Source organism: Pygocentrus nattereri, chromosome 3 (genome assembly GCF_015220715.1).
Source record: "Pygocentrus nattereri isolate fPygNat1 chromosome 3, fPygNat1.pri, whole genome shotgun sequence".
In the NCBI taxonomy this organism is placed as follows: Eukaryota; Metazoa; Chordata; class Actinopteri; order Characiformes; family Serrasalmidae; genus Pygocentrus; species Pygocentrus nattereri.
In genome coordinates this window covers 47,050,710-47,067,495 of record NC_051213.1, presented here as the reverse complement: position 1 = coordinate 47,067,495, position 16,786 = coordinate 47,050,710, and the positions used below count along the sequence as shown (strand labels likewise).

Below are 16,786 nucleotides of genomic sequence, written 5' to 3'. Positions count from 1 at the left end.
AGTACAGAGTACAGAGAAACCGTCCCTTATCTTAATAACTGGCACTTAATGATTCAGTTAAAGGTGCCAAAATAACACATTAAACACCATTACATCTAAATTTAGTGTAAACTTGTGTATTTATAGCTTTTATTTACTCCAAAAAAGGTTAAGCTACCACACAGAAAACTGTGTTTGGTCAACTAACCGTTAAATTAGCGTAGCTGCTAAATAACTAACGCTATCGTTCAACGGACAGCCAGCGTAAAAGACATTTCTTTGGAGTTTGTTTACACCATAAAACTGTCTTTTATGGTTTTTAACACACTCATACCGTAGGTAGGTGTGGTTGTTGTCCAGTCGTTTAAAATACCTACTTTAAGTCCAACTACCTGGACAAACCGCCTTCTTCGGGGCGCTAGCCAGCCGTCATCGCTGTATTGAATTGAATATAGCGTTGCCTGGCAACGAATCAGCGCGTTAATGAGTCGACTCTGACTCTCGACTCCTGCCAAAGGAGTCAAGGGAGTCGACTCCATTTAATTTTAACCAAGAAAGCCCCAGAGTTTTAAAGGGAAACAATTGACTAAACCGCCCTAAAAAGGTTTTGAGTAACTAAAGATTATAGAGATATGGCGAAAAAGCAGCTTCTTTCACGTAATGAGGGGAGAGATGTACTAAGAGAATCATTACTGTGGTCCGAATTCTTGGAAAATGAAAAAAAAATCTTCTTGTTCACCCAGCTTATCTTGATGGTACACCAGCACCAGAATGTAACTACTGCGTCATTTAAGGTGGAACGGAAATATGAGCACTATATTTATATATAAAAACTACAATGAAAAAAATCCGAAGTAGACAGAGTGGAAGAGTCGACTCCACGCGTTTCGAGTCATTGGACAAGAGTCGTCTTGAAGTCGAATACTCGATCCTTTTGAAATCGACTCTCCGTCAGTATTCGGCAGGGCTGAACGCGTTTAGTTACTCTCTGTTCATGTATGGCGTGTGAGGAGTAACACGTCTGTCTGACAGACTTTATTCAGCTGTTTCAAACTATTCATGCAAGAATCACATCTGTAATGAGCAGGTGCAGGACAAACAAAAACATTGTAATATATGTAATGCCTGTGCATGATAGAATAATGATAAAAAATACACACTTTTAGTGTTTTTCCATTTTCCCAAGACCAACATAAATGTGTTCTACAATGCTCTTTTATGAGAAAGGCATTTTATATAAAATAGGGGGCAGTTGTGGGCTGGAGGTTAGGGATCCGGCCCTGTGACTGGAAGGTCGCTGGTTCGATCCCTAGAGCCGACAGCACATGGCTGAGGTGCCCTTGAGCAAGACCCCAACTGCTCCCCGGGCACCGTGGATAGGGCTGCCCACCGTTCCGGGCAAGTGTACTGACTGCCCCCTAGTGTTCCAAACTTCTTTGGAACGTGTTGCAGGCATCAAATCCAAAATGAGTGAATATTTGCAAAAAACAATAAAGTTTATCCGTTTGAACATTAAATATCTTGTCTTTGTAGTGTATTCAATTGAATATAGGATGGAAAGGATTTGCAAATCATCGTATTCTGTTTTTATTTGTTTTACACAACGTCCCGTGCGAGATGCAGTTTAAATACACTGTTGTTTTATCACCCCCACAAAAAAAGTATTCCAACCAATAAATTGCAAAAAAATTGGCCATTTTATTTTCTTTCATGGTTAAATTTAGGATATTCTCTATGAAAAATGTAATTATGTATGATTTCGGTAATATTCACAACTCAATCCTCTCTCTCTGAGCTCTGCTGGCCATGCCTTGAAAAGCGTCGTCTTGACGTGACGGTCCGGGCTGTGGAGCGGAGGGTCCGTAGTTAGCAGTAGCTCGCTGCAGGTAAGGGCACCTCACGGCTTGTTTATCGGGGTTTTCCAGCGTTAAAACGTTCAGAAAATCTCAGAAGATGTAAAATATACATTGTGGCTCTGAATAAAAGGCTGTGCTGCGCTGAAAGCAGTAAAATATGCCCTTCTCTTCGACCAAAACAGTGCTGTTAGCAGATGTGTGGCTAACTCCTTTTAGCAGCTCAAACCGACCGGACAGCTGTGAGTCTTATACCTCATATTTGAAGGAGGTTATTGACTGTTTAGGCTTTTTATCGGATTTTATTTAGCTTGTGATTCATCTAATATAAGTCTTTTAGTCTTTGGTTTAGCAGCCACACCTCTCTGCTGACCAACGTGAAGGAGAATGCCACCAATTTTTGGAAATTTTCTGAATAATTCAGTGTTTGAGATGTAAACACAGTCACTCAGGGTGGTTTGCTGTGAAATGCTTGATCGTAGAGACTCAGATTTCTTCACAGTGTTGGTGATAAGAACCGGGGTAGATGTGTTATTTAAGTGACCCTTATTAATCCCACAAACGGGGAAATTTGACCTCCACATTTAACCCATCCGTGCAGTGAAACACCACATACACACCAGGGAATACACACACACTAGGGGGCAGTGAGCACACTTGCCCGGACCGGTGGGCAGCCCAATCCACGGCAGCCGGGGAGCAGTTGGGGGTTAGGTGTCTTGCTCAAGGACACCTCAGTCATGGACTGTCGGCTCTGGGGATCGAACCGGCAACCTTCCGGTCACAGGGCCAGTTCCCTGACCTCCAGCACACGACTACCCAAACCACCACAAGCCTACACGAGTTTTATATGTAGTGCTTATGATTGTAAATTAGTGAGAAATGTGACAAAAACACTTTTACCCTGGGGACTATATTGCCTTACAATGCCTTTCATGTATCCTTCCTCCATGAATGAATTAAATGGATTCAAATGTATTTTAAGCCAAAAAATGTCATCAAACTATTATAAAACAAAGTGTCAAACATCAGGCAGATTTAACGTAGTATCTTTCTTTGAGAGAGCTTTTAGAGGTGGACATCTGGTCCCTGTTGTCAGCACTGTGAGCAATTCTGACACTGAGTTTCTCTAGAACAGAGCGTTTCACACCAAACCGCGCTGAATGACTTGCATCTCAACCATTTCATTGTGCGGAATTTTTCCCAGATGCTGGACGATGGAGAACGAGAGGTGGAGCTGCAGTTGTTGGTACATGGATGAAAACGAGTCATGTTCTATAACATCATCATTAAGGCTGCCGGCTTTAAAGGGTCCAGATTTGGGTTGTTCTCAGCCTGTAGCCAAGCCGTGGAGCATGATTTGGTCTATTTGCCCTGAATTTCAAATTTGCTGGCAGCCTAAACCTTAAATTATATTAATACGATTTAACTCCATTGTGTCTGACTCATCCCAGTCTTGCTGATAAGATCTCATCATTTTCTTATGTACGTTTCCACTACATCTCAAGAATCTTTCCATGGATTTTAGGTGAAAGGGGTTTGAAATCTTTCGTCATTACAGTTCTGTGATTGATTCCTCCTTTGGGGACGTTCTCCTCTATAATAATACCTTCTTAACGGAGAACAGTGTTACAGTTCATGCAGCTGGGCTAAAATGCTGTGCAGTTGCCTCTAGCAAACCGCATAACACCACTAAATTCATAGAGTGTAACCCCTTCTGATGTTTTCCTTCCATCAGAGTGACGGCGATGAGTTGTGGAGACGATAACCCTGCGGCCACACCCACTCCCTGTGAGGATGTACAGGGTGATGGACGATGGATGTCAATGGTGAGTTGGCCTGGACTGCGTGGCCGAATCACATACACGTCTAGTTGATGTCACACTCGGCATGTTCTGCTTTGCTGCCATGTCTGCATGACGTCTTTTATGCTGATGGGTTATTTAAACCAGCGGCTTTGTTGTGTCTCTACAGCATAACCGCTTTGTCTCTGACAGCAAAGGGAAGGAACCGGAGGTTCTTTTTGTAGGAGACTCTCTCGTCCAGCTGCTGCACGAGTTCGAGGTAAGCATCATTCCTGTTTGGTTAAAGCCTGAAATGTTTGTCTGAGTCTGACGGGACTCGACTGCGCACATCGGATGCCGTTTTCCAAATATTTTTCGGGCCCCGAGTTAATTCGGGTTACGTGTTCAGGTTCTCACGGTTCGTCTCCCACGTTTGAAAGACTTTTAAAATGTGCATTTTCTCCTGCTTTAGATTTTTCTTAGTTTATTGTTCCGTTATTGCTTTCGTTACTTTAAACCTATCTTACAAAGATTCTTTCTTTTCTGGACGGACAACTCGGAAACCCGCGGTCATGCTGGCTAGCACTCTAGAGCAGCAGAAGAAGCCGGGCGAATAAAGATGTCACAAGCTCTACTAGGAGCGGACTCAATTTTATGAGATGTTCTTGTATGTAATCTGTGGTTATCTATAGATGAGGTAAGGATCAAGGCTGATGTCTATGGTTGAGTTAAGAAATCTACACTTTTTCCACCTTTCATGTAAAATTTAAAAACAATCCAACATTTTATGGTAAAAAAATAACAATAATAATGAATGAATAAATAAAAACCTTGTTTGCATAAGTGCCCATGAGCCATCTTTTGAATTTGTCACGGCGCTCAGTCTTTGTGGGGAAGAGTCTGCTAGCTTGGCACATCTTGACTTGGACATTTTCCCTCTTCTTTGCAAAAACATTCCAGATTCATCAGAGTTCTCCTGTGCCGAGCCCTCCTCAGGTTACCCCCAGATTTTCAGTCAGATTCAGGCTGGGTCATTCCAAAATGTTTATCTTCTTTTGGTGAAGCCTTTCAGTCTTTGATTTGGATGTATGCTTTGGGTTGTTGGATGAACTTGCGGATGCCGAAAGGTTTGCGCCAGATTTGATTTATACTTGGAGCTGTTCACGATTCCTTCTACCTTGGATAAAAGCCCCAGTTCTGGTTGAGGAAAAGCAGCCCCAAAGCATGGTAATATTTGTTTTATGTAGGTCATAAACATGTAGACTTATCTGATCAGCTGTCTCTTTGTTCAGAGGCATCCCATCACTGCCAGTAAGCATTTACAGAAATGTAATATTATTCACTCAGGTTGGCTGTTGCCAGCTTCTTTATTTCCATTTCCCCAATATTTTAATAGCCAACAGTCAGTAACTGTGTTTTAGAAATGTATCAGCAAATACGTTGGACATTTAAATAAGCATGCCCCAATGTGGCGGATGTGCAGAGGTACTGCCTCAGATTGAGAGAAGCAAATAATGCAGCATCTTTGTCGTTATTTCTACAGCCGCCATGCTTCACTGCTGGTAGTGTTATTTTAGTGTCTGAAAACCTTTTGGAATTATGACCAAAAAGTTTAACATTGGCCTCATCAGACCTTTACTGGTTTTTCACATGGTTTCGGGGGACTGGGTGTGCTACATTTAGCCGGGCATGGATGTTTAGTTTTTTCTTTCCTGAGAAAAGGCTTCTGTCTTGCCGCTCTGCCCCACAGCACAGATATGAAGAACACAGGCGATTGTTGTCACATGCACAGAGTAACCAGTACTTACCAGGAATTCCTGCAGTTCCTTTAAGGCTGCCTTATGCCTCTTTGAAGCCTTCTTGACCAGTTTTCCCCTGTCTTGTCGTCAATTCTGGAGGGACCTCGTGTTTCTGGAAATGTCTCCGTTTTTTCCATATTTTCTCCACTTGTTGGCGATTGTCCTGTCGTGACTCGACACTTGTTTGACCACCAAGCCTAAGTAGTATTTATGGTTTGTAAAATAAAACAAATTCAATTGTTTGTTGAAAGAAAATAAAAAGAATCGAACGCACTAAGAAACACGAGAAGACTCTTCAGAATTCAGAAGTGCAGGTCCTTTATTTCTTGAGCATGGAGAATGTATTTCCAATGGGCTCTTGGACGACACTCACAGATATACAGGGTTTGTACACGTTTTCTACCCTCGGTGAAGGTGGGGTGACATCGCCCCACCTCTTTTTGTCATCTCCTGATTTCATGACACCACCATTATATCCAAGTTGACCTTCTATCATATGGGGTCTTGTGGAAACCATTATCTCCAAGCCTACTCTGAATCGGTTTTTTAAAAAAAAACAAAACATTGTTCCAGGCACATGCTGGTATTTTTCCATCTCGGTCTTTGGCCTTGAGAAGTTCACAAGTTCACTCGCTCCCTATAAAGTGTCTTTCTTCTCTTTTACCCTACCGAGGAAGCTTGTTTTAGGGCACTGGCTCCAATATGCTAGGCCATGTTGTACTCTATTTATGATTTATCCTGCATGGCATTTTAATTTTGAGAATCTTTCATTTACATCAGTCCTCTCTGTGCTCCAAGATCCATCTAATATCTTGGAATTTGGTTTGTACCCCTCTCCCGAAACTCCTTAACAATGAGGTCCTGTTCTTGATTTGTAAACTCGGTGTGGACCATGACTTTTGCAGTGGAGTGAAGATGTCAGGCAAATCCTAAAGGACCAGCTGAAGTGATGGCAAGTCTTTACTAGCTACTGCTTAACTATTTAACAGTTTGAATATGATGGGTTGATTCCGAACACCACCACATTCCCAGTTACGTAAGGATGAGCACACTTATGCAGGTTATTATAGGTTATTACCCTGTTTTATTGTCTTTCACATAAATTTCTAGGTTGCAATTTCACATTAAAGGTGAAAAAGTTCCGACATGTTTTATTTGGTTTCTTTTTCTTTTTTTTTTTTACATCATAAAATGTTACCTTTTTTTTTTTTTTTTTTTTTTTTTTTAAACTTCAGTGGGGCTGAAAGATGAATTATTTTTCTATTGAAAGTATTTATTATAGCCTTTATTATTAAGTCAAATCAAATTTATTTGTGGCGCTTTTTACAGCTCATGTTGTCACAAAGCCGCTTCACAGAAATCCATTAAAGACAAAGTTTTAGCATGAATGTAAAACCCCAGGTGAGCAAGCCAGGGGGCGACGGTGGCCAGGAGAACCTCCCTGAGAGCTGAGGAAGAAACCTTGGGAGGAACCAAGGCTCACAACCCGTCCTCCTCTGGTCAGACTACCTACAGAGTTATTATACTACTAATATTAATAGGAGTAGTATTAGTAATAGTAATAGCCAGGAGTCTATGAGAACATCAGTGTAGGGTGGGCAGCTGGTCCAAGGCAGGTGGCTGTAGCTGCGGTGTGGGCAGCAATGTTGTTATAAGCTTTAAGCAGGGAAAATAAATAAATAAACAAACATAACTTGGAGCTTGGAACTTGTCTATAGATGAGTTAGATGAGTGAAAAGCAATCAAACAACCAAAAGAACCACAACTAACTGGCATCATTGAAGCCTCCAGCCAAAAAAAGTGGATTCTGGTGTTCTTGTCCAAAATAGAAAGCCTGGACCTTCATAAAAATTCATCGCAATTTAAACCGCAGGCACAATATTGGTCAGAAAAATCGCAGTTCGATGTTTTCTCCAAATTGTTCAGCCCTAAATATCAGTATCAAAGTTGTAATGAAAATGTGCAGAATTGCAGTCGGTTTGTATGTTTTGCATTTGAATTTCTCACTAAAGTAAAATAAAATTCAATACTGCGATTTTATTTGCAAGGTTGGGAAGTTGAAAATGCAGTGGGGTCCGGTGTGACGGCATCTTGCCCCAGTGCGAGCGCAGTATGTGAGAATAAAGAGGAGAGGTGCTGTTTTGCATTTACATGTGAATCGTGCCTTCTTTCCAGCTAGGTTTTCTCTTTGATAATGCAGTTTAAATGCATTATTATAGAGTAAAAATGCATGTAAGGTAATTGAAATGTAATTTAATATTGTAAAGTGATTGTTGCATCAGCACAGTAAGCATAAATATGCTCTTCTGGAAATGCATTCCAATTAAATAAAGCAAGTAAATATTTGTGTGAATGAAATGGTGATACTAGTATACTAAATGGCAAATTAAAATAGCTCAGTGTTTCATGTATGAGTGGGGAACTTAAATGCAAACATAATAATGCGTTGCCATTTTACATATTACATTCTCATTTAGACACCGATGTGCTTCCGTCCATTTCTACAGGGGTGTTTAGACTTTTTATATCTACTGTATCTGGTCATTCCTCAAAATATTCATCGTACCATCATTGACCAAGTGTTATTACCATGATATTGTTAAATCATACTAAAATCACCTCTTCACAGCAGTTATACTGGTCTTGCTTTATTGAACCTCTTTCATTTTACTTTAAAACGCTAGAGGCAATAATTGAAATACTGCCGTTCAGAGTGTATTCGGATTATGACCGTAAACGTTTTGTCCTGATGTGCGATCTGCAGGGAGACTGCGGCAGAAGGACCTTTAGTTTGAAGTGGTATAATCGTCGTTGGTGTTCATAAAGCATATTATCATTAAAACCGATAACCACCCAGTCCCTAAACAGCTGTTGATCATTTTCGCGGTTTGTTTATTTATTTATTTGTTTGCATAAACATGTGTTTTGGCAGGTGTGGAGAAAGCTGTTCTCTCCACTCCACACCCTGAATTTTGGGATTGGTGGTGATGCGACTCAGCACGTCCTGTGGAGACTCATCAATGGAGAAGTGGATCACATCTGCCCCAAGGTACAAAGCAGGCATCATTTTTTTGCATGACCACTTTCCAACCTCTTTTAGACCAGTGGTCACCAGCTGTGTTCCTAGAGATCTACTTTCCTGTGGAATGTAGATCTGACTACAACAGCTAATTCACTTCTGAAGGACTCCAACTCCTTGATGGGCTGGACAGACACACTGGCGTTAGGTAAGGGGACGCGTTAGATGGAAGCTCAGACTAAACTCCAAAGGAAAGTAGATCTTCAGAGCGAGAGTTGGTGACCTTTTGTCTTAGATGGTCCTTTAGAATTAAACCAACTGTGTTTGTTACTATGCCTTTAAGAATGAACCTCTGGCCCAGTGCCATCAGCTATTTTTACCCCTACCACTTGTTTTTGAGTGTCACCTTGCCCCTTGGAACTGAGTCACTGGTTGAAATCTTCTGCTACGAAATGGAACAACCCTCAAATAAAAAGAGCATCACTTCATTATCAGCTACTAGCGCCGCTCTGTAGGCGACCCTGCCCGTCTGCAGTGACCGCAGAGGAGGGTGAAGTTCAGCTCCTCACTGCTGGGCTTTAGTTACAGTTAGGGCATCATACGCCTTCAAAGAGGGGGGCAATTATTTATTATCACCCCCCACTAATTCCTCAGTCATATGAAGCTGAAATCAGATATTCTCCAGATTCTTATTCAAATTTTTCCGTTCCACCTTAAATGGAGCAGCAGTTCTGACGCCTTGAGGTGTCAGAATGTAACTGCTGCACCGTTTAGGGTGGAACGGGAAATTTAGCCAGCTAGCTACCAAGACATTAATATTACTAATAATAATATCGTAATACTAGTGATGTTTATCCTTGTTATGAAGAAAAGAACCACAATACATTGAAATGACTAAGATCATACGATGGTTGTTGTAATTTTAACACAGAAAATTCTCGCATTTGTGTGTTTCTTTGGTCGCTTGTGCTCCTTGTTGCCGGTTCTTCTTATTTTTCTCGTATCACTCTGTTTAGAGTGTCTCTGAAAAACCTCAGTTTGGAGGGACCCTGTAGCCCCGCCCCTCTATCTCAACAAAAATCGGGACACCCTACCCCTAGACGTGAACATGCAAAATGGGCTAAGTAGTAGGGGCGAGGGGTGAAATGGGACTGGGTATGAGTATGCGTGGGCGTGCCCTGTGAAAAGCCATCTGGGCCGAAACACTCCTTATAACTTCAGTGTGAGTGGGCGGGGTTAAACTGCTGCAGGCTGAATAGGCAGACTTATATGAATGCTTTGTTTTTTGCTGCTTTGTTCCCATATATGGACGTTTACAGACTGGACGAGTGAACAGCCTGTTTTTAAACTAGCAATGTTTACCTGCTACATTAAACTTTAATTTTGGACATAAATATATATTTTCTGTGATATGAGCCCTTTAATGCGCTAGAGGTAAACACTGTCACTGTTGTTAAATCAAAGCATTATTGAAAATATTTTTCCCCTCTACGCAGGTGGTGGTGTTGTGGGTCGGGACGAACAATCATGGCCACACACCCGAGCAGATCTGTGGAGGCATCATGGCCATCATTAATGTGATCAACCAGCGGCTGCCTCAAGCTCACATACTTGTACTGGTCGGTTATTTCTCTGTACTCATTTCTGTTCTCCCCTATTTTACCCTGAGGACCTGTTTACTATTAAATTACTTAGTTATTTAATAATATTTCTGTCCAACAGCTGTAAGAAAAACGCCACAGAACTGATGGGTCTGAGATGATGAAATTTTGTGTAGTTACAGCTGTGTGTAAAAGTTTTCAGTCGCAGTTTCTTATTATTTACTGAGTTTAACGTATTGAGGGGAAAAAAATGACACACAAAATATAAAACTTGCACGGATCACTTTTTATGTTTTTTATTTCAAAATCCGTGAGATTTTACAAAAACGAATAAAAGTCTACCAAAACTGCCGAAGCTCTTAAGTAGTGAAACCATGCACGTATATAAAGCTTAAGCTCGCTTATTATTCGCCAGCTTCTTATTAGAATATTTTTGTTCCGCCTTAAATGTTGCTGCAGTTACACTGAGGCGCCTTAAATGTTCTAAAGTTGCCGAATAGGAAGCCGATCATCTTACCTCAATAAATGCATCAACAAATACCTTAAACTTAAGGTTATTGTGAGATAATTTACCCCTAAAATGTTTTTGATTATTTTAATTTGTAGGTTGCAGTTTTACATTAAAGATTGAAACGGTCTGTCATGACCCCCCCCCCCCCCCCCAAAAAAAAAAATAAAATATTAAACTCAGAACCTTAAAATAATTATACATTAAAGTATGTAGAAGCATTTTCTCTATTTAAAAAAAAAAAAAAACACCTTATTTTCATTTAGACATCAACAAAACATGTAATTTGACCAGGGCTTTTGACGTGTGTTCCCACGTTCCCTGCAGAGCGACAGCACACATTCAGTCAACAGCTTTTTAAAAATTGACAAGATAATACAATTTAGATGTTTTAAATTTCAAACTACAGTTAATTTCAATTTAAAAAGTATCTAAGATAAATTGCTGTAGTCTGAGTATAAATGTGTGACTTTTTATGACATCACACAAACATTTTGGGCTGTTTTTGCAGCTTAGTTTGCAAATCTGTGTTGCTAGAGGGCTGCAAAGAGATCTAGAACCAAACCGGTGTTTTTCTAACCTCATAAAATAACTTCTTTTTTTTTTTTTTTTGAAAACGCGAAATTCTTATTTGTTTAGTGCATTAACATTTGCATGTATTTATAATGTGTAGCACAGCAGGCTCAAGGAGGACGCTGGAGGCAGGGTTCAGGGTTGCAGCAGCCACATCTTTATTCCCTAAAATAAACACAACCAAACAACCAAAACCAACGCTACTGACTTTTCAGTGGCTTCTACTGAGACTTCAGTCCTTTCTGACAGGAGCTTTTCAGCTCTTTGTCTTCTTGTTGCTGCTGCTCGTCCGTCTCTCACGCTGTTCCCCCTCAGCTCTTTTCAAAGGCGCTCACGCTGCCAGGCAGATAAGAATCAGGTGGTTCTCATTAAGGGCAGCTTGAGCACCAGAGCCGAGAGGGAACGAGAGCATGCCAGAGCGCCTCCCTGTTACTGCCCCTCAGCTGGCAGCTCAGCCGCCTGGGACGAACGTAGCGGCCTCGTTACGCACCGGGGCGGGGCCCGGGTGGAGGAGCTCGGAACTCGCTCCTTTCTCTGATGCCTCTAGTGGTCGGCACCAGCATCATCCTCCTCCTCCTGCTGTCACTCCCATGACTCGTCTCCGTCGGGGGAGCTCGGGCTCTGGGCTCTGCGCTCCGCCCCCTCCACACTCGCGGCTCTCTCCCTGGCGTCCTCGCCGAGGTGTGTTGCTGCTGAGCGTTCGGGCCCCGCCTTTCTGCCGGCTCTCTCGGCTGTCATCGTCAGGACCCGGGGGGCGGGCGCATGCCACATAATGCTATATGTTTTTACAAGCAAGAACACAGAGATTATTCAGGGAAATGGTTTTAGATAATCTGCTAAGACTTTGGCACAGTACTGTACTTATTAATCTGCATTGTCTTTGACATACAAAGTTCAAATGAAATGGATTTCTTCCTCTTCTCATCCTTTAGGGTCTTCTGCCCCGGGGTAAGAGCCCCAACCCGCTGCGTGATCGCAACGCGAGAGTGAACACTCTGGTCCAGGCGGAGTTGGCGCCTCTCTCTTTCGCCTCTTTCTTGGACGTGGATCCTGGATTCGTCCAGCCAGATGGTTCCATCTTGCACCAAGACCTGTACGACTATTTACACCTCACACCGCAGGCTTACCAGAGAGTGTGTCGACCTCTACACGCGCGTGTTAAAGCTCTGCTAGAGGCACATGCACCTTGAATATGCACAAATACATGCAAATGAAATCACTGTAGCTCCCTGACTACCAGGGAGTCTGCCTCAGTCTCTATTAAAGGCTCATGTACAACACAGCAATATAAAAGCATAATCACACACCAATATAGGTGCTCTAAATATTGTCTAATACTGTCCAACACATGATATTGGTATTAAGTACTATTGAACATTATTCAAATCCACTCACTATTTTATTGGACCATTCTATGGTATTCCAGTTGTTCATCAATGAGCTGTAAACAATACATACATTACTGTGCAAAAGTCAGAGGCCACCTTTCATTTATTTATGTTTTAGGGAAAAAGGACATGAAGTACAAGCTGTTAATTTTTTTAGGAGATATTTCTGAATCGATTAGGTATAAGATGGTCCAGAGTAGAATAAAGTGAAAGTAAAATAAGTGGGGGGAAAAAAACAGGACTTTCCAAAACTTGAGTTCAAAAAAACGGTAAAATACAGAAATATCTGATCCTAGCAACCACCTGGAACACTAGGTAGACCACCATAACTGCCCCCCTCAGATAAACAGCACATAAAGCTTTCCTCTTTGAGAGAGAGAAAATCAAGCTGCTTCCGATCTGAAAACATCCACAGGAGTTTCTGTCCATCCTTCCACTGTGCGAAGACCACTCAGCGCTGTGGGTCTGAAAGGATGTGTAGCTGATCAAGAAGAACCTCACTGAGAAGAAGAACATTCGCAATGGTTTTATATCGAAATTGCAGTTTTAAAAGTGCAATTTTCGAATCGCAAGAGATGCAAGAATTTTATTATAGTCTAATTCTGGTCCGTTATCAACAATGTTGATACAATGCAAGTTTTAAATAAAGGAAGTTCAGCCTAATAACCTGGAGTTTGTGAACTGCTTTTAGATGAATTTGGTTAATCAGAGGCGAACAAACATCCATGTGCTGTGACATTACAACCATAAATAACTGGCAGACTGGTGTTAAGCATTCAAGCCTGAAGCCAGAAATGGTATACCGTGGTCTTCAAAGGCAAAAACAGGCCCATACGTCAGTTTATAGAAAAAGTATCGCAATTTAAACCGTAATCACGATATTGATTAGAAAAATCATTAAGATATTCTACCAAAATCGTTGAGCCCTAGTTTGGGATTACTCGTTGTGCCATGCACCTGTCCACCACTCCCCACCATCCTCGGGGGGTGGTGGGGGTCCCACCTTCGCCATCATTGAGGCCTGGGGGATGGTTGCATGGCACACTTGTACACAAGATCATACCTTATTAAGATGTGGTCAAGACTTAGTAAGGCGTGGGAATGAGATCCTGCCTTATTAAGCTGTGGTGAAGACTTGGTAATGCGTGGGAATGAGATAATTAAGTCGCGGCCATGACTTAGTAAGGCATGGGAACGAGATCCTGCCTTATTAAGCTGTGGTCAAGACTTTGGTGTGGGAACAAAATCAAGCCTTATTAATCAAGTCTTGACCACAGCCTATCCCATTCCCATGACTTACTAAGTCGTGGCCGCAGCTTATTGAGGCATGATCCTGCTCCCACACCTTACTAAGTCGTGGCCACGACTTAATTATCTCATTCCCACGCCCCCAGCAGGGCTCCATCCTGACTAAATTTTGGAGGTGAGTGAAAATATCCCCACAGATTTCTTTGAAAACAGTAAATAGTAAAAATATCCATTTTATTAATTTTTTTTTGTGGTTAAATTCAGTTTTTTTCCTGAATAGCCTGTACTTTATGGTCATTGACGTTTGCGCAGTACTGTACATCACAGCCTAAGTAATCTTTACATTTCATAGATTGATGGTTTAAACTGCCATGACCACAGCGGTCACCTTGCCCATGTGGTACTGTCTCATGTTTCTCACGTCAAATGATTTATGTGGAAAATACCTTTTAACGTAAATATGAAACGAATGGATTCTGGCCAAATTCCAACAGCTGACGTGTTGTGGTTTAGCTGAGTGAGCTTCCAAAGATGAATAATTACACCCTTCACTCTGAGCTACACCCGTGACCCTTGGGTTGGAGTTTATGTGAAGGTTTGTGTACCCCTGATCAAATGACATGTTGTTCAAGTGAGAGTAAGTGAGCACGTCCTCTACAGAGAACACACTTCTGCACGTTTTAGATCACAATCGCTGTTTATTTGCTGGATTTAACACATTTAAAACATAATATGGGCTTTTTTTTTTATTTTAAATTTGTTTTTTTACAGTACGTTGGCGATAAATACAAATGGTGCACTAGCATTTGCGGAGCCTGTTGCCTGTAAAGAATGCTTTGCCCTGTTTTCACTTAGAAAATCAAGAAAATGTGAGTTCACGGGTGTTCGCACTTTTGCATATAGCATATGCATGTATAACGGAGACTAAGAGAAGCTGGCCTGGGCGATATTTCAGGGTCACTTGTAGTGGCGCTTATGTGAATGGATATAAACGTGTTTTTTTTTCTATTGTTTTTTTTTGTAATATATCTGTTTATGTATTATACATGCAAAACATAAGGAACGCATTAGTTAGTTCTGTGTATGTCGAAAGCTGTATATAGCAGTGTGTGCATTCCAGTGCAATATGGGGACCTGTCAACAACTGCAGTCTAGGAGAACAACAGCACTGTGTGTGTTCTTGCTCTGACACACCTGTTTTGGCTTTGGAAAAACCTGCTGGTCAGTTGATATTGTGGACCCAGTGTTTGGTGCAGAGATAAATACTAGCCCTTAATGTTATAGACATAATACATTGCGATTATGCTACATAGTGCGATTGTGAAATGGCTTGCAATACATTAAAAACGCATTGGTGACATGGTTAAAGATTGGCCTGCCTGAGTGTGACCAGAACTAATTTCCCTTTGGTGGATCATATGATTGTTCCCAGCACTCAAAGAATATCCACAATTGGTCAGCACACAATAAAGCATTCCCTGATTGGCTTTGCATAGAGCAGCCTTCTAGGAGATCAGTGCTGTAGTATTGCAATAACAGTTAAAAACCTATGTCGTGCAGCTCTGCTGTTTCTTTGTAGAGTTCTACAGCAGTATTTCTCCAGCTACAGTCTTGGACGCCCTACCTGTAGATGTTTCCCCAGCACGTGAGTCACATCTTAACTGCAAATCGTTCAAGCCAAATGAGATTGAGCTTGTAAAACAGTTGTGTGCCTGTAAGACTGAAGTTGGGGAAAGGCTGGTCCACAGTTCGTGCTGATACTGTTACCTTGAGACGCACTATTATACTGCATGGGACCAAATTGTCAAGAATTCCAGAGATGGGTAGCGTTCCAGTTATAGGCCTGGATATTGCTTTGTTATGGAGATGTAAAGATAAAGATGTAACCTACAACTACAATATTCAAATATGTTGTATTAAAATGCTGGATTAAAGTTGTGTAAGAAACCCACGGGGTGTCCTTTTTTAAGGGATGAGTGTGGTTTTGTGAGTTTGCCTACTTTGAAAAAGCCTTAACATGCCCTCAAACAACAACAACAAAGGAAAAGCGGTCATAAATCCTGTCATGCCAAAAAAAGGAATCTGTAGCCTAAAGACAAAGTGATTCATTTCAGGCTCAACTTAAAAGAAAGCGGCTTAGTTTTGTTGCTGTCGGAACAAGAACCTTCATCCCCCCCATTTGTTTTTCATGTTTTTACACCTGCAGTGTTACGATTTCATGAGTTTCCATTAAACTCAACAACGAAATATTGGGAACAAGATAATTCATTTGTGGCCACAACTTAGGCATGGGAACAAGATCATGCATTATGAAGCTGTGGTCAAGGCTTAGTATGGTGTGGAAAGGAGATATTGAGGCGTGTGAGTGAGATCATGCCTTATTAAGCTGTGGTGAAGACCTAGTAAGGCATGGAAACAAGATAATTAAGTCGTGGCCACAACTTGGTAAGGGCATGCGCAAGATCATGCCTTATTAACCAAATTTCTCGCATCTTAACGGTCATAAATACTGTGTCATGCCACAAGAAGGAATCTGTGATCTAAAGACAGTGATTCATTTCAGGCTCAACTTAAAAGAAAGCGGCTTAGTTTTGTTGCTGTCGGAACAAAAACCTTCATCCCCCCATTTGTTTTTCAGGTTTTTACACCTGCAGTGTTACGATTTCATGAGTTTCCAATAAAAGTTTTTCTTTCTCCTGTACAGATATGTGTTTGATCCATTTTTTTTACAACCTAAAGAAGAACCCTCAACAACTAAAGATCAGATTTTTCCATATTTCATGTGTTCACTCTTTTATCTTTATTACAGCTTCCATTCTTTTAATGAGACTCACTTTTAGTTTTTCTTAGAAATGTAGAGAGAGATTTTTCCACTATTTCACAAGAGGTACTTCTCTACCTTAAACCTTCAGTCTTAGAAGTTGGTTTTGTTTCTGAGAGCACCTGTTTTTGTTTGACTTGATGAAAGCTTTAAGTGCTGTTTATCTGAGGGGGGCAGTTTTGGTTTCTACCAGATCTTCCAGGTGGTTGTTAG

General features: G+C 41.3%; 1 protein-coding gene across 1 annotated transcript; it reads left to right on the top strand.

Annotated features, from left to right (window-relative positions):
• Positions 1-1,804: 1,804 nt before the first annotated feature.
• Positions 1,805-15,716, top strand: pafah1b3. The gene is made up of 6 exons (XM_017706085.2): positions 1,805-1,865; positions 3,571-3,661; positions 3,807-3,896; positions 8,348-8,464; positions 9,931-10,053; positions 12,049-15,716. The coding sequence occupies exons 2-6, from the start codon at positions 3,581-3,583 to the stop codon at positions 12,304-12,306; spliced, it is 669 nt and encodes a 222-aa protein (XP_017561574.1). The 5' UTR covers positions 1,805-1,865; positions 3,571-3,580; the 3' UTR covers positions 12,307-15,716.
• The last annotated feature ends 1,070 nt before the right edge of the window (positions 15,717-16,786 follow it).